The sequence below is a fragment of the Urocitellus parryii genome, chromosome 7, assembly GCF_045843805.1.
Source record: "Urocitellus parryii isolate mUroPar1 chromosome 7, mUroPar1.hap1, whole genome shotgun sequence".
Taxonomy (NCBI): domain Eukaryota; kingdom Metazoa; phylum Chordata; class Mammalia; order Rodentia; family Sciuridae; genus Urocitellus; species Urocitellus parryii.
In genome coordinates this window covers 67,654,575-67,680,068 of record NC_135537.1, presented here as the reverse complement: position 1 = coordinate 67,680,068, position 25,494 = coordinate 67,654,575, and the positions used below count along the sequence as shown (strand labels likewise).

The 25,494-nt window shown below is 35.2% G+C and overlaps 1 protein-coding gene across 2 annotated transcripts; it reads left to right on the top strand.

The window, feature by feature from the left end:
• Positions 1–451: 451 nt before the first annotated feature.
• On the top strand, positions 452–25,494 carry Armc1 (armadillo repeat containing 1). Of its 2 annotated transcripts, XM_026410033.2 has the most exons (7): positions 452–638; positions 3,261–3,481; positions 8,232–8,323; positions 18,137–18,326; positions 22,321–22,437; positions 22,523–22,597; positions 23,330–25,494. In XM_026410033.2, the coding sequence occupies exons 2-7, from the start codon at positions 3,299–3,301 to the stop codon at positions 23,519–23,521; spliced, it is 849 nt and encodes a 282-aa protein (XP_026265818.1). In that variant the 5' UTR covers positions 452–638; positions 3,261–3,298; the 3' UTR covers positions 23,522–25,494. The 2 variants fall into 2 exon arrangements, with proteins under 2 accessions (XP_026265818.1, XP_026265819.1); XM_026410034.2 differs by lacking the exons at positions 452–638; positions 18,137–18,326 and having other exon boundaries at positions 3,323–3,481.

Genomic DNA, 25,494 nt, shown 5'->3' with positions numbered 1-25,494 from the left:
TTGGCAGACGCTGTAATCCCAGTGGCTCCGGAGGCTGAGACCGGAAGCTCTGGAGTTCAAAGCCAGCCTCAGCAACAGCCAGGTGCTAAGCAACACAGCGAGACCCTGTCTCTAAATAAAATACCAAAAAATGAGGCCTGGACCACAGAAGCAAAGAAGCCTTTCCACCACCAGAACGCTGGGAGTTGTAGTCGGTATAGTAAGAGGGCTTCTCCTCCGAATCAAATTTCTTGGGTTAGTGCTCAAAGGACGGAGAATCGTTAGGTCCAATTCAGTGTTCTGTGTCCTCATTGGACCTGTCTATTGAATACTTAGTGCATTTCCCTAATATGCCAATGAACGATTAGCTGTAAGACGGCCTTCGTTGATTGGATACTTTTCCTCGCGTTGAACTCATTACCAGCCAATAGAAGGGCAGAGCCGGCGGAGGTGACAGGGTCACTGAGGGAGAGTCTGCAGAGCATTCCCCGCTAGCGCCTTCGCTCTTGGGCACCTGGAGTTATTCTGGTTGACTGCGATTACTGAAGCCCCGGCAGCGAACCGAGGGTTTCGCTCAGATCTGCCTGGATACCTCTACCTCATCTGTAGCTGTGATCCTGATGGTGCGGCAGGCTGTGGTTTCCTAAAGCTCTGGAGCGGTATGTAGGGTCCAGGGGCGGCAGACAAAGCCGTGGAGTGGGAAGGCCGCGAAAAGCGGCCCCTGCCCTTAGGCGGGGAATCGACCCGGGCGGGCGCGTCAGCCTGCTTTCCAGTCAGGATCCAGTAGTTCGACCCAAGGAGGCGCCTTGAAATGCCCCGCTCGCGTGTACTTTATGAAGATGTTAGCTTTCTTTCCGTCCTCCCTACATCCAACTTTTACCAATCCTAGCATTGTTAGTAATGGGTGTCATCTCGCGTCTTTATCTCTTCAATTTGTTCTTAGGTGACTTTTCTCTGAGTTTGTGCACCCGCATGTCTCCAAAGAGCGGAAGGACATGCTTGGGTTTGACCTAATTAAAGAGAGATCAGTATTCACCTCTGTGTATTTTTAAAAACTGTTCTTTGGGGTTGTTTGTGCTCTTGGCAACTCCTTTCTTGATCTATCCCGACGCTCACAGGCCACCGCACCAAATGTTGTGCGTGTTTGGTGATTGCCAGCATTCTATTTTACCATATCGCCGTTCTTATTTTCTTAGATCCTGGTACCATTCAAGATTGTTATATGAGGAAGTTGAAACTCAAAGAACTTAGCTCCTTGCTAGGAAGGAGAAAGCCAGATCTGATCTTAATGCTTGTTATATATTTCCTTAATCCCGCTCAATTCAATAAGGAATTAGTTTGTGTGTCCTCTGCAGCATGTGAGAGAGAAGTATTTCTCTGAGTTGAATAGTGAATCTTGGCTGAAAGGAAAGAAAATATTTCAGGCCACTGCTGGTTTACAGGTGTTTCACATTGTGTCCTGCTCCTTGCTTCTAGAAGTGTGGCTTCTGACAAGTAGCCCAAGCCTCATCTGGAAGCATGCTGGAAATGCTGAATCTCAGGTCCTGCTCCACCTACTGAATCGGAATTTGCTTTTAAACAGGATCCCTTAGGTGATCAGAGTGCTTATTTTAAGTTTAGGGAACATTCATTGTCTCCTAATGGTTCGTCCAAATTGAACTAAGAAAAAAAAAAAAAAGAAAGAAAGAAAATACAGTATAGTCTCTTGTGGATAAAACTGGAATGTAAAAAGACAAGGAAAAAGTTTTTTCACACTTTTATCATTTCGTAATGAGTCTATGATTTTTAAAAATATGTCTGAATTCTCAATTTTAGCTTGGCAGCCAAAACTCTTAAAATAGGCATGAATATTTAAACTGTGATTCAGAACTATCCTGTAAGACATCAGGTGCTGGTTTTAAAAAGTAAAAAGCAAACTAAGGCATAAGAAATGTTAAATACTACTGCTGACAATTAAAATTTCAAGGACCTTCTGTTTATCCACATACAATCTGTGCACAGTCTAGCTCCTCACCATAATCTGCCCTCTCCTACTTCAAATTGTGTTTGATGTATTAAGAACTTTCAATTAGTTTCTTTGGAAGAAAGGGGTAAATTTACTTCTGCTTGTTTTTTTTTTTCCAGTTTATTCATTTAGTTATCTGATAAAACTGATATCTAGTCTCAAATAATCTTATTGATAATCTTATATTGATCAATAATTAAAGAAAGGCTCTTGTAGGATTTTAATGTTCAGGGTTTTAGTCAGATATTCATAGCCGTCATTTAAAAAAATTCATTTATAGAACAATGTAAAATTTGTGCCAGAAATCAACTGGTGTGTTTATTAAAATAAATCTTGGATTGGGAAGTGAAATGGATCAAATTATATTTTTATATATGCCACAAGGAAACCCACCATTTTGTATAATTAACATGCACCAATAAAAACATAAAAAGAAGACCCCAAAAAAAAAGTGTTTTGTGTTCTACCTCCATAGATTCCTACTTTATGGGGTAGGGCCTAGGAATTTGCATATTAACAATAATCTCAGTATATTTTTGATTAAAAAAAAAACTTTATAGAAAACAAACTTACTTGGTATTGAGCCTAATACTCATTATAGAAGAAGGTAGGGTAAGTTTTTGTTTTATGGTTCGTTGGCTGCTATAATATTGCTCAGATAAGCGTGTCAGGTTATTTAAAAGTTATTTTGAAGTTTTTCCCCTAGCCTTTAAAGACAAGTATTTCTGCTGGCTTGAGGCACAGGCAAAATGGTTTTTGGGCTTCTTGATTTACATACAGCCTTCTTTGAGCCTTTCTTTTTCCCCAGAGGAGCTTGTCTTTTGTAGACCTGAAGGGTTTTTGTTTTAGATAGGGGGGAGGAACAAAAATCTATCAGCTGGTCACTTTTCCCTGAGGCACTTGTTTCAGGCTCAGAAGTGCTCCAAGGGAAAAAAGCACTGGCAGTGTTACAGTTTAAGAAAGTATAGCAAAGGTTACAAGCTTGAAGTATATTGTCTATTGTAACTTTAGTGTTAAAGTATGTATTACTAAAAAGGAATTTATTAGACTATGGAGGGTGACATATGTTCTTTAAATATTGTATACATGTGACTAACATGCTTTCGTTATTCAACTTATATTCATTTTATTTTTCTCAAACTGGAATTGCTAATTTAATGTTTTTGCGATTTAGATTCATCTGTTTCTTTATAAAGATGTTGTTATCCTGGTTATTTAATAAGTTTGATAATATACCTCAGCATCCCAGAAGTAATTTTGCAAACCTTTTCTACAGAATTTATGAAGATTTTATTCATGTACATGACATAGAAGATGAATTCTTCCTCCTCCACCATGAATGAAGAACCTGATGCTCTGTCAGTAGTTAACCAGCTACGAGATTTGGCAGCAGATCCACTGAATAGAAGAGCCATTGTTCAAGATCAGGGATGTTTGCCTGGCCTTATTTTATTTATGGACCACCCAAACCCCTCTGTTGTCCACTCAGCTTTGCTTGTAAGTTGCCGTTAGTATTCATTTTGGAAATAAGGAGAATTTGAAAAGGTATCAGATGAACATGGTAAAAAATTAAAAGAAACTAAGGCAAATAATAGTCCCTTTTCCACAAATGGTACGTTGGTTTTTATTTTTTTTAATACGAGTGGCAGCACTACATATGTGAAATGTTCTACAACTTCCTATTTTTCAGTTAACAAGATGTCTTTTTGTGTGTGTGTGTGTATGAGACTGGAGATTAAACCCTGCTTAACCACTGAGCTGTCTTAAGCCCTTTTTTTTTTTTTTTTTTTTTGGTACCAGGGAAAGAACTCAGGCACTTAACCACTGAACCACATCCACAGTCCTTTTTAATTTTTTGATTTTTGAGACAGGATCTTGCTAAATTGTTGAGGCTGGCTTTGAACCTGTGATCCTCCTTCCTCAGCCTTTTAAGCCACTAGGATTACAGGCATAAGCCACTAGGATTACAGGCATGTGCCACTGTACCCAGCCTCAGATAGACTCACTGTGTTTTTGAGGCTGACCTCGAATTTGGGATCATCCTGCCTCAGCTTCCTAAGTAGCAGGCTTGTTTTCTTTTGTTTTTGAGATAGGTCTCTCTGTGTTACTGAGGCTTGCCACAGTCTGGCTGGGCACAGAATCACAAGCCACTCACAGCTTTGTAGATTCAAACAGCAACTCTTTATTCCCGAACTCACACTGGCCCTCTACAAACAGGTTCTGGGGAAATCCAAGTTCTGCGGCAAAATTCATGTACTCCACCAGGCAAAATTCATGTACTCCACCAGGCTCTAATCAGCAGGATACGCCCTATTCCCGGCAGGGCACACCTTAAACCTGGAACCGCCCTAAACCCAAGGAGGGGGATACTCCCTAAAACCTGATCCGCCCTAATCCAGTAGGATCCTCCCTAAACCCGGATCCACCCTGGTCCTTTGAGCAGGGTCACCTTTCTCAAACATACATGCAGTGTCATAGCAAATGTCCAAGGCAAGTCCATTTCCACGAGTCCTTCCTCTAAGCAACATGGGGTACGCTGGCAAGGAAATTTCGATGCGTCATTCCTACTTGGCAATGGCTCTCAGCAGAGGCTGGGCTGGAATTCCTGAGTTCAAGTGAGTTCCCCCCTGCCTCTGTCTCCAGAATATTTGAGACTCTAGGCATGTGCCATTGTGTTGAGCCAATTACCAGTTTCCTTATTTGCAGTGTTGGGGATCAAACCCAGTGTATACTAAGCAAGTGCTGTACCACTAAGCTCTATTCGCAATTTATCTAGTTAATAAGAAATCTTGAGAATTGTATCATATTATTGTAGGTAGATGCTCAAAATAAAATATCACTTTTTGAGGAGGGGAGCGATGCTAGGGATTGAATTCAGGGCCTTAGGCATGCTAATCACATACTTTACCAAGATCACCCACAAGCCCAAGAAAGAATTTACTCTTTTGTTTTTATTTTATGTCTTTATAGACTATAAATCATATTCCATCATACAGTTTGCATTTTTAAAGTCTACAATTCAGTGACTTTTACCTTGTTCACCTAGTTGTGCAGCCATTACCACAGTCAGTTTTAAAGTGTTTTTTCACCTCAGAGAGAAACTGTATTTTTTACCCTTTACTCCCCAGGCCTCTCCCGTTATCCCTTGGAAACCTCTAATGTACTTTCTCTTTGTCCTTTGTATGAATTTGTCATATTTTGTTTATCCATTCATAAGTTGATGGACATGGCACTTGTTATTTTGATATGAGAAGGAAAGGTAAGGAAAAGAGAAAATTATGTAGGATCATAGCCAACAATGCAAAAAACATCATATTTTAAGAAAAATATGGGGGTTAGAAAAACATGTAAAAGACAATACAGTCAGACAAATCTGATGGTGATCATTTATTTTTTTAATAAATTTATTTATTTGTTTTAATTAGATATATATGACAGCAGAATGCATTTTGATTCATTGTGCACAACTGCGGAACAACTTTTCATTTCTCTGTACATGATGTAGCATCGCACCACATGTGCAGTCATACATATACCTAGGGTAATAATGTCCATCGCATTCCACCATCTTTCCTGCCCCCATATACTCTCTCCCCTCCCCTCTCTTCCCTTTGCCCCATCAAAGTTTCTTCATTTTTCCATGCCCTCCCATTATGGATCAGCATCCAGTTATCAGAGAGAACATTTGGCCTTTGGTGTTTTGGGATTGGCTTATTTCTTTTAGCATGATATTCTCTAACTCCATCCTTTTACTTGCAAATGCCATGCTGAGTAATTCCATTGTGTGTATATACCCAGAATGTGATAATTTCTTGAAGGCAGATCATCTAGTTCCTTGAACAGTAACTGGCATTAGAAAGGCCACTAGAGGGATGTTAGTAACGATTATAGATTAAACAACACGAAAGAGACTTGCTAACCAAGTGTAATATGTGGATGTGATTTGGATCCTACTTTGAAAAAGTCAACCATAAACAAGTTTTAAATAGCTGGAAATGAATAGGGATCAAATAGCACATGTTAAAAATTATTACCTCAGCAGGGCATTAAAATTATATTAAGTTAATTTTGAAAAAATTTCTTAGGGATCTACTGAAATCTTTACAAATGAGATGATGTGTTATCCTTTTGTTATAAAATACACCATTATGATTATGAGCAGGGAAGACAAATGAAATAAGATTGTCAAATGGTTGATAATTGTTGAAGCTGGACATGGTTTGCCCACCCTATCTTTTCTCTGCTTTTGTGTTCTCTAAAATTTTATCATAAATGTTTAAAAGCAAATTAATAAAAATTTTGCTTACCATTCTTTAAAGATCCATTGTAAAGTTCATATTTAATATAATTTCACAAGATTGTACCAGAAAATATGCTTTTCCTTTTAGAAAATCAAACTGTATAATATGAGTTTCCTATTTGCCTTCACAGAATGAAATTTTATGGGCAAAACTGACATTAATATAAGAAATCAACAGTAGTTACAAATAAGAAAAATTCCATGGCTCCTAGTTTGAGTCCAATTTTAGTAAGAAATACAATAAGAATGAGAAGAGAGAGGGTGGTGGTCTCTAGATAGGGACTTGGGACTGAAGGAAGGAAGTTTTTTGTTTGTTTATTTTAATTTTTTATTTTGAGACTGAGTCTCACCAAGTTGCCCAGGCTGGCCTTGTACTTATTTACAGTTCTCCAATCATTCTTCCAAATTGGTGGAATTGCAGGGGTGCACTACTGTGTCCAACTGTTTTGCTTTGTTTTACTAGACTAGCCTTGAATATATCTAAATTCAGAAGCCAGGGGCTGCTAGAGCAGGAAAATTTTGAGAAGAAGGATTTCCTAATTATAGAAAATTCGAAAGTTTGCTAAAGAGGAATGGTAAGATTGCTCAGCAATGTTGGTACTGATTAGTTTGGTAGCATTGGATTGATATAAAGCTTAAGATTTGGTTATAAAACTTCTTTCTATATGGCTTCAGGTCTGGTAAAGGCAGTAAGAACCAAATAGTTGGTCCATGATTTAGCTGGGTAAGTTGAGCAAAACGACTATACAAGGAAATTTAGGATCTTGGCACCAGAGTGGTTGAAATGATAGACTGGGTGCTAGAAAGTAAAGTCGTACAGGGATAGAGCTAAGGAGAAAGAACAGGGATTGGTAGGCAAGAGTTCCCAATTACATTGACAAATAGATGGGGTGTTTTCATAATTCTCTTATTCTAGTAGTCAGCTTATTTTGGTTATACCCTTTTGTTTTTATTTTAGTTTATTTAATGGTTACTGTAGGTTTTACAGTATGCGTTTTTACTTATTTTATATTTGTTGTATTGAGGATTGAACCCAGGTTCCCTTTACCAATGAGCTATGTCCCCAGTCCTCCTTCATGTTTTGACTCAGGATCTGCTCAGTTGCCCAGACTGACCTCAAACTTGCAATTCTTCTGCCTCAGCATCTCTAGTCTCTGGGATTACATCCGTGTGCTGCCTTGCCTGACTCAGTCTACCTTTAAATAAAGCACATGTTTTATGTATAGTGTAAGAATCACAAGACAATATATTTCCATTTCTTTCTTCCATCCTTCATGCTGGTTTTGTTATACGTTTGACTTTACACATGTTTAAACCCTAACAGTATGTATGATTGTGTATGTATATGTATGGATGTATGTGTATTTTTTTTCTTTCTCTCTGTGCTTCATTTTGAGTACTTTTATTACCACATTTTAAAGTTCACTGATTTTTTTCTTTCCCATAAATTCTAAACTTATTAATCTGTCTAGTGTGCTTTTCTTTTCATATTTAATGTTTTTGTCTTATAGAAGTTTCATGTGAATTGTTATAAAACTAGAATCCGTTCATATAAAGATGGTTGTATGTTTTGTCCCCCTCAGCAATTTGTTTTAATTTCTATGTAAAAAGCATCTAGAAAGTTAATGGCTATTGGGACTACTACTTGAGGCTGAAAAGTAGAATATAGTTTCTTGTGTCCTTGTCAAGATGAAGTAAAACCAGAACAACTTGATTTTGACCTTGCAGATAAGCTAGGAAGTTTTATTCCAAAGAACAGATTTAGCCTCTACAGATCAGAGGATCATTTCAGAGACTGTATCATACACTTAAAATTTCTAAACACTGCAAAACCAATTGATTCTAAAAATTGAAATCTTATTTTCTCTTTTTTCTTGCAATTAGTATAGAGATTTTAATTTTAAACATCCTGGACATGTGAATAACCTATTCCTGTTGCTGCTTTAGGCTCTTCGATACTTGGCGGAATGTCGTGCCAACAGAGAAAAGATGAAAGGAGAATTGGGTATGATGTTAAGCTTGCAAAATGTTATACAGAAGTAAGTACAATATATAGTGTCCCTCATGTAGTAGAAAAATGGGTCTTGTTATAATTCACTGACATTATTTTCTATTTTTATTCATTTATTTTATTTGAAATTTTAAAAGGTGTATTTTTTTAGGTCCTTTGTCCAAACATATTTTGATGGTTAATTTTATGGTTTTGATAAACATTGATAGTAACAATAATCCATATGAAAATGTTTGATTTTATTTAAAATGTGACAACCCTACTTATGAATAATTTTTTAAGAAGAAAAAAATCCTATATTAGGTATATATAAATTGATTTGCCAGGAAAGCAACATTTGATGATATGTAGTATGGTACAGTATTCTTTGTTACTTCATCTTGGTTTTACTCAAAAGAACTTTCATTGGGATCATGGTAATAAAAGTACTTTGGGTGAAATTTTCATGAACCTCATTGAGAGATTTCTTGGAGACTTAGAGACTTGGTTTTGAATGAGTAGTTTGTGTATATCTTTAACAGGTATAGTTACTGATATTGGAAATATGTGGTACAAATAAATAGATGTGGGAACTTAGGTTAAAAATAATGTTGAAATATTAATATATACTTTATATTTGAACTTCACAAATTCAGAGTAAATTTAGAGATACCATTGATTAGCCTATAAAACTTCCTTACCTTGGTTGACTCAATGATGTGGTTGTATGTATGAAAAATGAGAAAAATGTTAGGGAAATAGTAGGGAAACTGCTTTTATGTATGTAAGAGAAATGGTGTCAGTACAAGTCTTTATCTTGGCAATCATCATACTAAAATGGAAGTAGGAATAAATGAGTTGTATTGTGGGATAAAGTCTATAAAGTTAAAGAGAGATGAAGCAAAATTAGGCAGAGAAAGTCTCTAGACCACAATGCAGATTTGACATCTTTGAAAGAAGAAAGGAAGCTGAATGGGACAAGGACACTTGCATATTACAATACAGGTCTGACAGCCAATTCAGTGGGCAGTTCTAAGCAAAGATTGCCCTTTAGAGGAGTCCCACGTTGAGCAGAAATGGCCAGATTTTTGTACCCTCATTAGTCAGTCATTGGCTGGAGAATATTTGGGAAGAACATCTCCTTGGGTTTGTAATGGATCTGAAAGCCGCTATAGTTGGTTATTCTGTGACTGTAGCAGAAGGGCAAAGACTTTCTTGAAGGGAGATCTATCCAATGTATCTACATGGCTTCTGCAAGTGGCTTATTTTTTAAATTCATATGTGAACTATATATTTTTAGAGCAAAATGTGAGCATTGTTTACTCCTCTGATAGTAAGAGATAAATATTCATTAATACTTCATTATAATTTGGTTTTATAGCCCTTTTAAAAGTGGGGATATAATGTAATAATTTTTTTAAAGGGGGGGTGGAGAGAGAGAGACAGAGAGAGAGAATTTTAATATTTATTTTTTAGTTTTTGGCAGACACAACATCTTTGTTTGTATGTGGTGCTGAGGATTGAACCCGGGCCGCACGCATGCCAGGCGAGCGCCTTACCGCTTGAGCCACATCCCCAGCCCTGTAATAATTTTAATATACATTTTGCAGTTCATTTGGCTGTTGGATATCTCAGATTTGAAGGTTGACTTTAAAGATTTTTAAAAGTTATCTTTGTTTACCAGTATTACCATCTTAGAAGTTTATTAATGTATTTGGATTCTATGTTAGTGTGGTTATCAGAAGGTTAATGAACTGTGTTGTAGCTTGTAAATATCAAAATTATGAAGTGTTAGAATCAAGTTTTGGTTCAGCATGTTTAATATTGTATTGTGAACTTCCTCATGACTTGGCATGATATTCTATTTTTAAATAAATTAAATTGCTCTGGTATTTTTATTATAATTCCTTATCTACTTGTTTCTTTTCTTCTTTCTCTTATATAGTACTGGAGATTGAGGCACTCTACCATTAAGCTAGATTCCCAGCCCTTTTTATTTTTTATTTTTAGACAGGGTCTCATTAAGTTGCTGTTACCTCATCTTTCTGGACCACTGGGATTACAGGCCTGTGCTACTCTGCCTAGCTACTTGGCTTGTTTTGGATACTTCTGTATGTATTTGTATAATAGTAGTGACACTGTAAATGTCTATTCTTTAAATATTATTTTGCATTTTCTTTTCCTTTTTCTTGTTTTTCTGATTCTGGGCATTGAACCCAGGGGCACTGTACCACTGAACTACATCCTTAGCCCTTTTTTATTTTGAGACAAAGTTTTGCCAAGTTATTCAGGCTGGAGCAAACCTGCACTCCTACTACCTCAGCCGCCTGAGTAGATGGGATTATAGGTATGCAGCACCTTGCCTAACTTATTTTGCATTTTGACATCTGTGTTACTAGATACAGATGACTGATGTATCATTATTTTTAACTGGTATAAACTAATTGGCATTCTATTTTTATGTAATCACCTTGAAAACTGTAGAATACAGTGGATCTATATTGTATACTGAAGTTGCTTTCTTTGATATGATTGTTCCATAAAAACAAGCTGATCAGTACGGGATTAGAAGCACACTTTTAGATTAGCATCTCTCTGTTTGGGAGTACTGAGTTAGGGAAAGAGTTGGTCATGCTGTTATGAACTATGTACCTAAGAAGGTACCAGAGGAGTAATATTCCTGTACTCCAGAACAACCCAGAAAATTTGTCGTGAAGGGGTATTTTCTTACTAACTAAAGAGCTATCGAGAACCTTATAGCTGGCAGTTATCAAGGGAAACCAGAAAAAATAAAAATAAAAAAAGGAACTAGGGAGAGAGAATGGAGATTATTCTTCACTTGGGAAGCAGAGAAGAATATTTATAAAATAGGGAAAATTCTGTATACTGATTTCTTTATTCTTTAGTCTCTGTATTATGCTTTGCTGGAGAATGTTGCTGAGATTGTTAACATGTATTCAGCAACAAAGTTTAGGTTGAGGTCATATTGACATTTACAAGATTGACAATTAGATAGATTTCAAAGTCACTGTCACTTCTGATTCTTTAATTGAAAGAATTTTCAGTTTCTGTCACTCAGAATGAATCTAACATTATATTCTAATTTTAATCTGTTCTATAAATAAAAACTTGTTGAGATTAGAATCTTTTATATTGTAATTTTAGGCCTGAATTCCTTTGCAAAGAGAATATTTAAAATGTCAATTTGGAAGAACGTCTAAATTCAATTTAAAGCACTTGTTAACTAGTATTTTAAGAGTAATACTTCTGATAGACGATGTATTTTCTGAAGCATTATGGCTGTCTAACATGATGTGAACTATAGAGAAAAGCCACTTTAATAAAATGTGGCATCCTAACTTTAAAATGTCTAATTTCATCTGGGGAACTTACCAGAATTGTCAATTTTGAAATAGTGCCATGATAAATGGTGGTCTGTCATGTGTGGTAATGGGATTGAACCCAGGGCGCTCTACCACAGAGCTACATCCCTAGCCCTTTTTATTTTGAGACAGTGTTTAATTACTGGGATTACAGGCATATACTGCCACTTGTTAGTTAATGGTTTCTTTTGATTTCCACCTATTAGGTCTTTTAACTTTTTCTACTTTCCTTCTCCCTCCCTCCTTCCCTTCCTCCCCTCCCTTTCTCTTTCTCCCTCCCTCTCTCTCTCTCTCATTTAAGTTATTTCTCCCTTATCAGAGCATTTATATATTCTTCCATTCTCTTTCCTGCCTTTATTTTAGTTTTACACTGCAGTTAAATGCATAAACTGCTCATTATTAGTCCTTTTGCCTAAGTTTTCCCAGTAAGCTCTTGATTTGTTGAAACTCAATCTCTAATAGATTACTCAAGAAAAACTCAACTATTTGACTTCTTTTATGTTCAAAACTATTTCTGTTACCTTGAGACTTGAAGGACAAGTAGACTGGATCCTTGGTTCACCTTTTGTTTTCTTGAGATTCTTGAAATTGTTGCCCCATTTTGCTTTGATTTATATGATGTCTTCAAGAACTCTGGTGCTATTTTGTCTTACAACAGATAAAGATAGTATAGTAGTAGTAGTTTAACAACACATAAGGAGCATTCTTCTGTAGATCCATCCTTCTGTCATGTCATTCTTAATGGCTACAGTTATAGTGTACATCCTTTGCTCCCCCCCCTGCAATATTTCAACATATCTTTTTTTGTGATTGCTTAAAACAGTTCATTGGGGGTTTTTTTCTGTACAAACACAAATTATAACTATTTTAGGTTTTGTGAAATGTGATCTCTATTTTAACTACTCAGCTCTGCCCTTGTGGGTGAAAACAGGCACAGGCAATAGGATAAGCAAACAGGTTTTGACCCAAGGGGCAGAATGTACTTACTTCTGACTTCATTCTTACTAAAACAAGAGCAGTTGCCTTTCTTCTTAGAACCATTTTAAAGTTAAGGTGGTTTTTGTGTTGCAGGATTAGGAATTAGAGGCTGAAGTGTAGCCCAGTGATAGAGTACTTGCTTGGGTTCAATCCCCAGGACCACGCACAACAAACACCAATAAAAATTATTATTGTTATTATTATTATCTGAGATGGGGGTCTTACTTTGTGCCTTAGGCTGGTCTTGAACTCCTGTGCTCAAGTGATCCTCCAGCCTCAGCCTCCCTAGGAACTGGGGAGCCACTGCACCTGGCTGGAAAATAATTTTTGATACATAATAAAGGTCAGAGTTCACTTTTCAGTTGTATTTAAAAAGTAACATTTGAATCAGCATACTGCAGTGACACAGCCACATCAATGTTTATAGCAGCTCAATTCACAGTAGCTAAACTATGGAACCAACTTAGATGCCCTTCAACAGATGAATGGATAAAGAAATTATATATGTACACAATGGAATATTACTCATCCTTAAAGAAGAATGAAATTATGGCATTTACAGGTAAATGGATGGAACTGGAGAGTACGCTAAGTAAAATAAGCCAAACCCAAAAAACCAAAGGCTGAATGTTTTCTCTGATTAGTGGATGCTGATCCATAATGGGGGGGAGAGGTGGGGGATGTTGGGGCAGGAAGAATGGTGGAATGGAGGAACTTTGGATTGGGCAGAGGGGAGTGTGGGGGCAGGAAGGATGGTGAAATGAGAGGGACATTATTATCGTATATACATGTATGATTGCAAGACTGGTGTTTTCTGCACCATGTATAGCCAGGAGAATGAGAAGTTGTGCTCTATTTGTGTACAGTGTATCAAAATGCATTCTGCTGTCATGTATAACTAATTAGCACAAATTTTAAAAAATAACATTTTGAAACTTCAATATAGACAACTAATTAGTGGTATTTCCAAAGTATGATATAATACAAAAATGTATTTGATCTTTGTTCCTGATTCCTGACACAGAGCTTCTATAACTCTTAGAATTATCTGAGTAATGACAGTCTTTTTTTTTAGTTGTAGATGGACGCAGTATCTTTATTTTTATGTGGTGCTGAGTATTGAACCGGGTGCTTTACACATGAGAGGCAAGAGCACTATCACTGAGCTACAAACCCCAGCCAGTGTCTTTTTTAAAATTCATGTTGAACCCTTTTTGAGTCACACATGAGAGTATGCTAATGACTTAGTGTAGGGCCCTAAATAGCTTCAGGACAGACATGGTCACCAGAAAACTGAGTGGCTAGAAGGTTGTAACTTTTAGCCCTCTAGGAAGATGGAGAGGTCTAAAGAGTAAGCTCTTTAAAAATGCATGAGATTTGGAAAGTTTCTGGGTTGGTCAACATTCAAGGTGTTGGAAATGTGGCATGCCAGGGATAGCATGGGAGCTCCTTGTACCCCGCCACCTACCCTTTGTTTTACCTTATATTGTCTCTTTCATCTGGCAGTTCCTGAGTTATATCCTTATATAATAGGCAAGTAAAAATAAGTATATTGCCTTCCTGAGTTCAGCAAAGTTAAGAACCTGCAAAGGGAATTTGTGGGAACCTTCACCATATTTATAATCAAGTTGGACAGAAATATAGTTAACCTTGGGCCCCAGTATTTGTGACTGGCATCTGAAATGAGGGAAAGTTTGTAGAAGTGAGACCTTAAACCTGTAAAAACTTACACCAACTCTAAATAGTCAGTGTTAAAGTTGAATTGTAGAATACCCAGCTGGTGTCTAGAGAATTGGAGAAGTGGTTGTTGATATTGGTAAATACCTCCAAAAGTTAGCAATAGGGGGCTGGGGTTGTAGCTTAGTGGTAGAGTGCTTGCCTCGCACGCATGAGGCCCTGGGTTCAATCCTCAGAACAACATAAAAATAAGTGAATAAAAGTAAAGATATTGTGTCCATCCACAACTAAAAAAAAAAAAAGTTAGCAATAAAATGAGTCGTGTGAGGTACACCAGAAAGACAGTTAAAATAACAGTGAGACCATCATATTGATTTGATATCCTTTCAAAATTTTTCCATTTTAAGGAGAAATTGGGGCTGGTGCTGTAGCTCAGTGGTAGAGTACTTACCTAGCATATATGAAGCCCTGGGTTCAATATCTAGCACTGCAAGGAAAAAAAGAGTATTAATGACATGCTTTTCACCAAAAAGGGGGGGGGGGAAGTCTTTTAGAAAGTGGTAAGTGTGTTACTATGGAATAGAAATTTATAATGATTCTGGTGGGAGTAGTTAATATTTCATATGACTATTCTTGCTAATCTAAGTACATACAAGCCCATGTGACTATGAAGTTTTGTTGTTAATTCCTAACTTTCTAATAAAAGTAGTGTGAGCAACCTCCTGAAGCTATGATATACTGTCTTAACTGTACATGTACCACTTCTGCAAATTGTTTGTATGAATAAATGGCCATTTTCTCCCTTGCTCTGTTGGCTGCTAATGTGGGGACTAGTAGAATAGGTTTATGAAAGAATTAAACCCTGAAGCTTTAAGGAACTCTTTAGATGGAAATGGATTAACTTTTCTCTGATATATATGGATTGATTCTAGCACAGTTCTCCTTAGGAGAATTGAGAAAATAGTTAGAGAATTGTTGGGTTTTGGGGTTTTTTGTTTTGTTTTGTTTTGTTTTTGTGGAGCTAAATTCTTTTGTAGAACCATAGTTCAGTAAGGGTGCTAGAGAAATGGTTAGTCAGAGGCATGAGAACAATAATTAACCAAGAAAAGAAAGGCTGGTTTAAGGAAACTGATAACAAAAGAACCTTTTTAAATTATTATTATTATTATTATTATTATTATTATTATTATTATTAGTGACCTTCATTTTTCCTAAAACTGTTCCCATATAGTAACCATTAGCAATTGTTTTAATTAATTAAAATTAAATTTAAAAATAAATTTCTAGGAGACTGGGGGTGTAGCTCAGGTAGAATACTTGGCTAACATGCTGGAGGCCCTGGGTCAATCTCCACCTATGCAAAAATGAAGTATTCAGTGGTCATCTGGCTAAAGAAAGTATTTTTATCATCAGAAAGTTCTGATGGACAGGAGAAGTTCTCAAACTTCTTTACCTAACTGCATATAGGGCTATTTTTATATTAGTTTTATAGCATGGGATGTTTTCTTAACGATTATTACTGGAAGAATTACTCAAAGATGTATATATCTTTGTGTCTTTATCACTATTAAAAAATTTTAAGTGGTATTAGTAATATGTATCAGTAATTTCCATCTTATGAACTTTTTCAAACATTGGCTAGTATCCCTACTTTGAGGCTCTAATTCAAAATCAGTGTCAAATCAATTTAAACCATCTATCTTAAAAGTTGATAGAACAGAAAGTAGATGGGTTTAGGTGGGGACATAATATCACTAAAATTGATTTAGAAAACCCGGTGTGGTGGTGCATGCCTGTAGTTCCATCAGCTCAGGAGGCTGAGATAGAAGATAGCAAGTTCAAAGCCAGACTGAGCAAAATTGATTTAGGGAAAAAAATTTACTTTCACTTTCCCTATTAAATGGTCTCTAAATTTATATCAGGTTCTCAAATAACTATTGGGTCATTATAAAATATATAAAAAGTTTTGGGGGAATGAGGATGTGGCTCAAATGGTAGTGCACTCGCCTGGCATGTGCGGGCGCTGGGTTCGATCCTCAGCACCTCTCTCTCTCTCAAAAAGTTTTGGAATAGTGTGTTTTAAAAATATATGAAGGTCATTAGTTTTTATTTATTTATTTTGTACTGGAGATTGAACTCAGGGCTTTTGCGCATGCTAGACAAACTCACTTTCACCCGGCTACACCCCCAACTCTTTTTATTTTGAGACAGGGTCTTGCTAAGTTGCCCAGGCTGGCCTTAAACTTGGGATCCTTCTGCCTCAGCTTCCTGAGTAACTGGGATTACAAGCCTTACCACCTTGCCCAGCAAGATGATTCTTTTTTTATTTGATACAAACACCTGAAGATTACTGAAGGTGGAAAGCTGTAACAAACTTACCAGCTTTTTCTTTTTCCTCTTAAATTTCTGGGTACTTCTAACCATTGTATCCTCACACTCTATAGCTTATATTTGGCTAATAATTAAAATATCTGAGAACTACAGTCACCTTTTTAATAATTTGTTAAACAACTATTGTGAAACATGCTGAGACATCTCCTTAAAAATGAAAAATAGGCTTTAAAGGTTTTATTTTATTTTGTTTTTGCTATATTGGGAATCAATCCCAGGTCCTCACATATCCTAGGTGAGTGCTGTATCACTGAGAGCTACATCCCCAACCCCCAAAATAGGTTTTTTGATAATTTCCTGCAACCCAGAGCTAAAGTAATTTATCTTTGTAGTTAACTGGCCAAGAAAATCACCTCATGTGATTGAGTGCCTGGCACTGTACATTGCTAGCTATATGGAGCTTTAGTTCCAGGGGTGGTAGAAAATCTGACATATCTAGGCTGGATATGAATATTATAAATTGAAGTATTACTTGATATACAGATTTTTTTTAGGCTCTCTGGAAGGTATAAAGAGAACACACATCCTAGTAAGGCTTTTATATACTTGTAAAAGAAGTAGAAAATTAAGGTCAATACAAACAGTACTTTCTGGTGTGAGAAATGGACTCTTATGGGGTGTTCATATTGAACGCAGTGATGAAACTGACACTTCAAGGGTGGAAGTTAGGTTAGAAAACCTGTGGTCTGGGTAAAGAACTTCTGGCTGAAGAAAATATGGAAAGCATTACAGGACAAAGAACAGCAAAGAGGAATATGTGAAAATGCAAGGTCTTTCTAGAAGATATCTTCTAGTATCATAATGGACTAACCTGAAGAATTATAAAAGGATGAAAGGAGCAGATAGCTGAATGGGGACAGACTTTAAGACCTCCAATGTGTGTTGAAAGGTTTAAACTTAATTGAGCTCATGTGAAGGTATAATGAGGATTTTTAAAAGTTTAAGAATGAAAAGTTTTGAGTTGTGGTTTTATGATACATACATGGTTTGTAAAAGAAATATAAAATCATAAATTAAAAAAATAGAATTAATTTGAATGTTCTAAGATCTCATCCTAGAATTATCTGATAATATGAATAACAACATGGTTTATTTCCTCCTTTTGTGTTTTTTTTTTTTTTAACATTGTACTTTTTTGAAGTTCATTTACTTTCAAATTAAGAATTAAATGTTAGTGATGATCCAGGGATATGTTGTATAACCTGATCTTATTAGTTGGTTTTTCTATTTAATAATTTCAATGTGGTTTTGTACCACTATATTGGTAGGATTTTTCTGCATTATTGTTTTTAAATTTAAAATGCTTTCTACATTATGGCATTTGAATTGAGCAAGGCATCAGGATGAAGGAAACAAGGCTCTTGAAAATTGAGAAATAAAATTGCAGAATCAGTAGAAGTAACTGCTTATTAATTTAAATGTGTCTTTACAAGGACTACAACTCCAGGAGAAACAAAGCTTCTGGCCTCTGAAATCTATGACATTCTTCAGTCCTCCAATATGGCAGATGGTGATAGTTTTAATGAAGTGAATTCACGTCGAAGGAAAGCGCAGTTTTTTCTGGGGACTACAAACAAACGTGCCAAAACAGTGGTTTTGCACATAGATGGTCTTGATGATACGGTAAGTGTTTTTTCAACATGTGGTTCATAAAAGAGGAAAAAGAAATCATGTTAACTAAAACTGTTTCATGTTATTTGTTAATAGTCTTAAGAGGAAGTCTCAATATCAGTATTTTATGTCTGTGAAAAGGGATATTATGTGCTAGAAGACATAATGGCTTTTATGCATCTAATAATAGATCATCAAAATATATGAAGCAAAAACTGAAAGCTATGCAAGGAGAAACAGACAAAATTCATTGTTAGAGCTAGAGATTTCGATGACACTTTCTCAATTAGTAGAATAAGTCTACAGTAAAACCAGTGATGCTACAGAAGACTCAAAAAAATATTACTATTGATCACCTTAACCTAATATTTATTACCATACCCAGCTAAAGAATATATTCATTCTTTTGTGTGCCCAGGAAACACTTACTAAGAGATTATATTTGGTTCATAAGACGAGTCTATGTCCTCTTAACACAAAGAAAGCAAATTAGAAATTAGTAACATAAAGGTATCTAGAAAATCCCTCCAAAATTTGAGAAACAGACACATTTCTAAAATAAACTATGGGTCAATGCATAAATTAATAAAAACTAGAAAACATTTTAAATTTCATAGAAATGAAAGTATAATATCAAAATTTGTTGAAAGCAGCCAAAATAGTGTCTAGAGTAGAAATTCATTAGCACGTGCCTAAATATTTATATACAAAAGAGAAAAGACGTCAGGTTGTTGACTTAGGCTTCTACCTTAAGAAAATAAAACGTGAAGAACAAATTAAAGCTAAAGAAAATGGAAAGTGAAGAACAAATTAAAGCCAAAGTAAATACAAGAGAAGAAACAGTAGAAATTAGTAAATGAAAACAATAGAGAAAAATCGGTGAAATCAAATTTGTTGACTTGATCAATAAAATTGATAAACCCATAGCCAAACTGATTAAGAAAAAAGAGAAGTCACAAATTATCAATATCAGAAATAAAAGAGGACACAAACATACATCCTGTAGACATTGAAAGCATAATATGTAAATACTTAAATGACTTGACACTGATTAATCTCATTCAAGAGGGCATAGATAACTTAATTAGCTCTATATCTATTAAGTTGAATTTGTAGTTAAAAACCTTCCCTTAAAGAAAACTTCAGGCCTAGATGCCTCATTGGTAAATTTTCTACCCAACATTTAAGGTAGAAATAATATTAATTATACAAATTCTTCTGGAGTATTATAGAAATACAATTGTAGTTCTCCATAACATGTGGATCCTTCTGAACTCATTCTACTTTGTCTTCTTTTAGTATTAGTCTTTCGGGTTTGCTCTCAACAAGTTGGGCATATTTCAAGTGAATTTCTCCCAGGTATCATGTATTTAGGTCTTGCTTTTTTATCCAGTCTAAACTTTTCTGCCTTTTTAATAGAACTTTTTGAACAGTTGATTTTTTTTTTTTTTTTTTTTTATGCTGACTCCTTTCTATTTGTCCTGCTGGTTCTTTGTTTTCTTTTTTCCTCTGCCTTCTTTTGAACTAGTTGGATTACTTTTGAGATTCTATTTTATGCCTTTATTAACTGTTTAGCTATAGTTCTTTCTTTTACTCATTCATTCCTTGGTTTATGATTTATTTTCTAATCTTTGACTTACAGTCTAGCTTCAACTAATATTGTATAATTTCATGTATAGTATAAGACACTTTAACAGTATACTTACACTTTTTTCATATCTTTTACTTCTGCTTGTCATATGAATCCCACAATATATTGTTAATACTTCTTTAAATTAGAAATAGTCATCCTGTACTAACTTTTGTACTAGAAAGGATCACCTAGTGTTAGGCATCATTTTGGGTACCAGGGAGATAGCAATAACCAAAATTGGTGTAATTTCATTAGGGGAGACAGACAGTTAAAAATGAGATGACTTTATGAATCTTGTTTCTCTCTGTCTCATGTGGTTGGAATTTAGTTTTAGACTATGTATAATAGGAAGGATACTTTTCGGTTTTTCACTTTCCTCACATTTAAAGTAAAGAATTATATTTATAAAATCTTAAATCTCATGATATATGTCCTGTGCATAGTTTTTTAAGTTTACCTGGTATTAAATCCATGAAAGAGAGAAACATGCCACTGTTCTGTACCACACCCCTAAAAGGGCTTCACAGAAGTCAGGTCTTGGCAGAATAGATTCAATAGACTGTGCACCAGGTGAGCCCACTGTGGGCCTGCACTCTGCCACAGACTTGTAACCCAGATATCTCCCTGAGTAGTGTTAAAATGCTGAAGAAAGGAATAAGCAATAACCATGAGTTGTTTAAAAGGAGGTAGAAAAGAGTTTGAAAACTGGGTGTGGTCTAGATCTTGGTCAAGTGCAGACTCTCATGCCCTTTGAAATTTTGGGTCAGAATTTGGGCTCAGTACAGAAACAGGAGAATTTTTAAGGTAGTGATTTTGTGTGTGAACTGGAGATATAATTCAGCTACTTTTTAATTCATTTCTACTTTGGATCTTCGTTTGAGGTGATGACTTGATATCTAAGTAGATATGTCTGATAAAAAAATAAAAATTAAAAAGTCCTATTGGAGTTAGTGATGGTGAAGTGATAAGAATAATCTCCTGAGGATCAAAAGACAAAATAAGTTACTTAATTATAGGCACTAGACCTTGGAAGTAAGATGAGACAGAGTTGGAATAATCAGTGGCATAAGTGCAAGATCTTGCTTGAAAGCTGTGGTATATTATGCTATGAATACCATTGGAGGGAAATGAGAACTACAAAGGTAATATAAGTATAAATATAAATATTTAATTGTAGATGGACACAATATCTTTATTTATTTATTTTTCTGTGGTGCTGAGGATCACATGTAAGGCAAGTGCTCTATCACTGAGCCACAACCCCAGCTCCACCACAAAGGTTTTTGATGGTCATTGAGACCAAAACAGTAGCCATAGAGAATGCCATAATTATAAGATATAGTAAGTAATATTTAGAAATAACCACGGAACAATGTTTAAGTAATAGTGGCTCAAATGCCCAGTGCCTGCTAATTCTAACTTCAGTCTTAAAATTTATCCTGGAGATTTTTAAGCTAGAGCAGAAACTAGTTAAGTTTTTGTTGTTGTTGATGGCTTTTTTTTTTTTTTTTTTTTTTTAATAGGACCAGAGAATAAATACCTTTGGCCTCTGATTCTCTGCTTTAGGGCACATTTTCACATATTATTCATTTGCTTTTTTGACTTAAGATGCAAATTAATATTGGCTACCTTCTTTTTTTAAAATATTTATTTTTTAGTAGTTGTACACAATAACTTTTTATTTATTTTTATGTGGTTCTGAGGATCGAACCCAGGGCCTTGCACATGCGAGGCAAGCACTCTACCGCTGAGCCATAACCCCAGCACCAAGACTACCTTCTTTTTGATAAAAATTATTAAAACTATATATTAATATTGAATATTTAAAAATCTAGCAGAAATTATTATTCTGTTGATCTTATAAAGTTTAATTAACTTGACTTAGCACCCCACTCTCTGCCCTGAAGTGTGAAACAGTAGAAGTAAAATAGATATATTTTCTTCCCTTCCTTTCAAAACATACTCATGTACTACATGATCATGTTCAGTCAACAGTTAACAACATACTGAATCATGGTCCCATGAGATTTAATGGAGCTGAAAAATTTCTATCACCTAATATTTTTACTTTATTTTTTCTATGTTAGATACATTTAGATACAGAAGTACTTATTGTGTACAGTTGCCTACAGTACTCAGTCCAGTAAGGAGTATAGGCTATACATGGCCTGGGTCTGTAGTAGGCTGTGCATCTATTTGTGTAAATATGCTCTAAGATGTTCATATAACAAAATCTCCTAACAATGAGTTTTTTAGAACGTATATATCCCTTTGTTAAGTGACATGTGACTGTAATGACTACTTTAGTGTAGCTTAAGTTGATTTATTCCCTTTTAATATTTTACCTGTAACAGTTTGCTTTTATTTTTTCAGTCTCGAAGAAATCTATGTGAAGAGGCTTTGTTAAAAATTAAAGGCGTTATTAGCTTCACTTTTCAAATGGCTGTTCAAAGATGTGTGGTACGAATTCGTTCAGATTTGAAAGCAGAGGTTAGTATTTTCAGTGACTAAATATGCTTGAGGTTATAGATAAACAAATCAGTGTTCAAAATTGTTCCTTTTTGTCCTGACCCAGGCTTTGGCATCAGCAATAGCATCAACCAAGGTTATGAAAGCTCAGCAAGTTGTGAAAAGTGAAAGTGGGGAAGAGGTAACAGTTTTATTTTATTTTTATACCTGACTCAGACTCTCAATTATTTTTGATGACTACTGTATTCCCAGATAAATAGTTAACATATATAAAAATATGGTATTTCTTGGTTAATAATTTTTTTTAGAAATACAGAGAGATCTTTTGTATATTTTATAGTCTGTACTTATAAAGAAAGATTTTTTTAAAAAAAATCTCAGTGCAGATATCTTGTTGATTTTATATGGAAGATACATGGTTTTCATGTATTGATTATTAAAAATACTTTCTTCCTAACCTTCACTGGTCTTGCCAATGCTGAAAATAAAAGTGCAGTCATTGGGCTAGTGTGTGATGAAAATTCTTGTCCATTGCTACTCCTTCTAATAACTTTTGTGATAAAGAAAATGAACCTCTAATGCCTTGAGCTCATTTGGATTCAGTGAGTCTCTAGGAATCCAGAGTAGCCAGATACTTGCTTTAGTTGTCTTTATATAGACAAAGGTTGCTTATTTATTCCTACGGCCTCAGCAGATAAACATCTGAGTTCTTATTTGCAGTTATTCCTTTCTGTGTTGATGCAGTGGTCAGCATTTGAGCCTTCTATCATGTAAGAGGAAATTTTAGAAGAAATAGAGCCTTGGAGAATAAATATGGTACTTAGAATGAGGAATAAAGTTGACCTTTAACTTAGGACATGTATATGTATATGAATTTGATTTTGTAATTAGCTCTTAACACATTCTCTGTCAGATGCTGGTCCCATTCCAAGATACTCCTGTGGAAGTAGAAGAGAACACAGAATTGCCTGACTACTTGCCTGAGGATGAAAGTCCCACTAAAGAGCAGGACAAAGCAGTATCCCGGGTGGGCTCACACCCAGAGGGTGGAGCTAGCTGGTTGAGCACAGCTGCAAACTTTTTATCCAGATCATTTTATTGGTGACTTCAACTTCAATTTGGGGCTCAAGGACTGTGCAAACCAACAAGGGGCCAGTTTTCCATTGTTGTGGTGAACTGTCAAGTGCAATTTGCAATAAGTTATCATGAAAAGTTTTTAGATTACATGATTGTGTATGCTGCATTTTACATTTTATTGGACATTTTACCCCACTGAGTGGTAAAAAGGACAGAGGCTACAGTTGAAATTTGTTTATGAAGGTATTTTGGTTTTGCTTTTCTTTGTTTAATTGCCTCACTTTTTTAAAAAAAACAAAATGGGTCCACTGTTAAAACCAAACGTGTATGTATGTGCAGCTTTACATTTTATTTTACATGAAGCATGTGATTAGGAAAACTTGTTTTCTCCTCAAGCCTCAGGATCTATCAGAAGAGAAGTTTTTTCATAGCTCAAGTTGTGCATGAATTACTGAACATTTTTCTCTACTTTTCTTCATGAGATACATGCTTTGGTACTCTTCACTGAAAGTTGAAAATATTTCTTCTTATCCCCTTTTGTGCCTTTTTATTTTGCAACCATGTTTTTAGAAACGATATTACTAATGACATTTTACAAATTGAAATATTTTAATTTGAATATAGTAGTTCCCTAAAAATACAATTCTACAAAAACTTTGCAATTTTATTTGTTATAATTTTAATAAAATTAACATGGAATCAGTTAAGAAGGAAACATATATAGTAGCAAAGTGCTTTTGGAACTGTTTGAATGTGACCAAATGTGGTTCTAGTTGACTAGTGTTCACTTTGGTTTATATCAGCTCTTCAGATAAATCCACCATGAGACTGCAAGAAACTGTAAATGGTCTCTCAACCTTACTTTCTGATTACACACTATCTCCTGCTAGGGGAAAATATAATAATAGTGAAGAACTGACAAACTTGAAAAAAGAAAACAAAAATTGAATGCCTATAATGCCGTAGTGCCACTTTGGTAGAGTCTTAACTTTAAAACATGAATTGCCTGGCAGAAACCTGTTCAGTAGGTATTTCTTTGTATTGCCTTTGTGAGTTTATTATGAAAATGCTGCAGTCACATTGAATGAAAAAGACCCAAATTATTGTTTTTTAAAAAAAATAAAGCCAGCATTGGCACTTAATCTTGTTTCTCATGTCCAGCCAGAAAAAAACTTCAGTGAAGGTAAGATAAGTAAATATATATACATACATATGGTGGTTTTTTAATTTGTTTTGTTTTGTTTTGGTAAGTAATAGCTAATTACATGTATGTGATGCTTTATTAAACCTCTAAAATATTTGTCAACTAAGATTTTCTTTTTGGAAATCCATCGATATTCAGATATGTTTAAATGTTAACATGATTAAAAACTAATACAAAGAAATGGAAATACGTTTTCATCACCATGTAGAGCTGCTATTTTACTACTTGGAGAATGTGAAGCGACAATTCGACCCTGGAGGATTTCTTGGTGTTTTCAGCACTTGTCTTTTAGAGAAAATTAAAAGCATCCAGTATTACTGGAGAAAAATAATTGTAAAGTGTCATCGCCAGTGAGTTTTGAGTTCACTAGTATTATGACCTTAGGGAAGGAGAGATATTGAGGGTATCAAGAACAATATTTTTTTCATGTTTCTGGTCTCTGATTAAAGTGATACGCACAAATAGAAGATATAAGCTTTCAGGGCACATTGCTTTAAATGCATACTACTACTTGCTGCCAGAACCAGATGTGTTGAAAAAGGAAACAAAAAACCACCTCCTTTCTGTAGCCATTAAAGCAAAGTTTACTTTCTGTTTTAACAAGTTTTTATTTTATTATGCATTGCCACACATCTGCTTATTTAAAAAACTACAACCCTTTGGTATTAATGGTTCAGTACAAGTAGGTATTTCAGCTTAATGTTTGTGTGTTCTAATTATAAGTGTTCTTTTATTCCAGGTCTTATAGAGCAGTTAAGGCAACTGTAATGGCATTTTTGAAGTATATTGTAAAATAA

Coding starts and splice junctions, on each gene's coding strand:
- Armc1 (XM_026410033.2), top strand. CDS start 3,299: ATGAATTCTTCCTCCTCCACCATGAATGAAGAACCTGATGCTCTGTCA. Junction 18,327..22,320: donor TAGATGGTCTTGATGATACG/GTAAGTGTTTTT, acceptor TTATTTTTTCAG/TCTCGAAGAAATCTATGTGA. Junction 22,438..22,522: donor GTTCAGATTTGAAAGCAGAG/GTTAGTATTTTC, acceptor GTCCTGACCCAG/GCTTTGGCATCAGCAATAGC.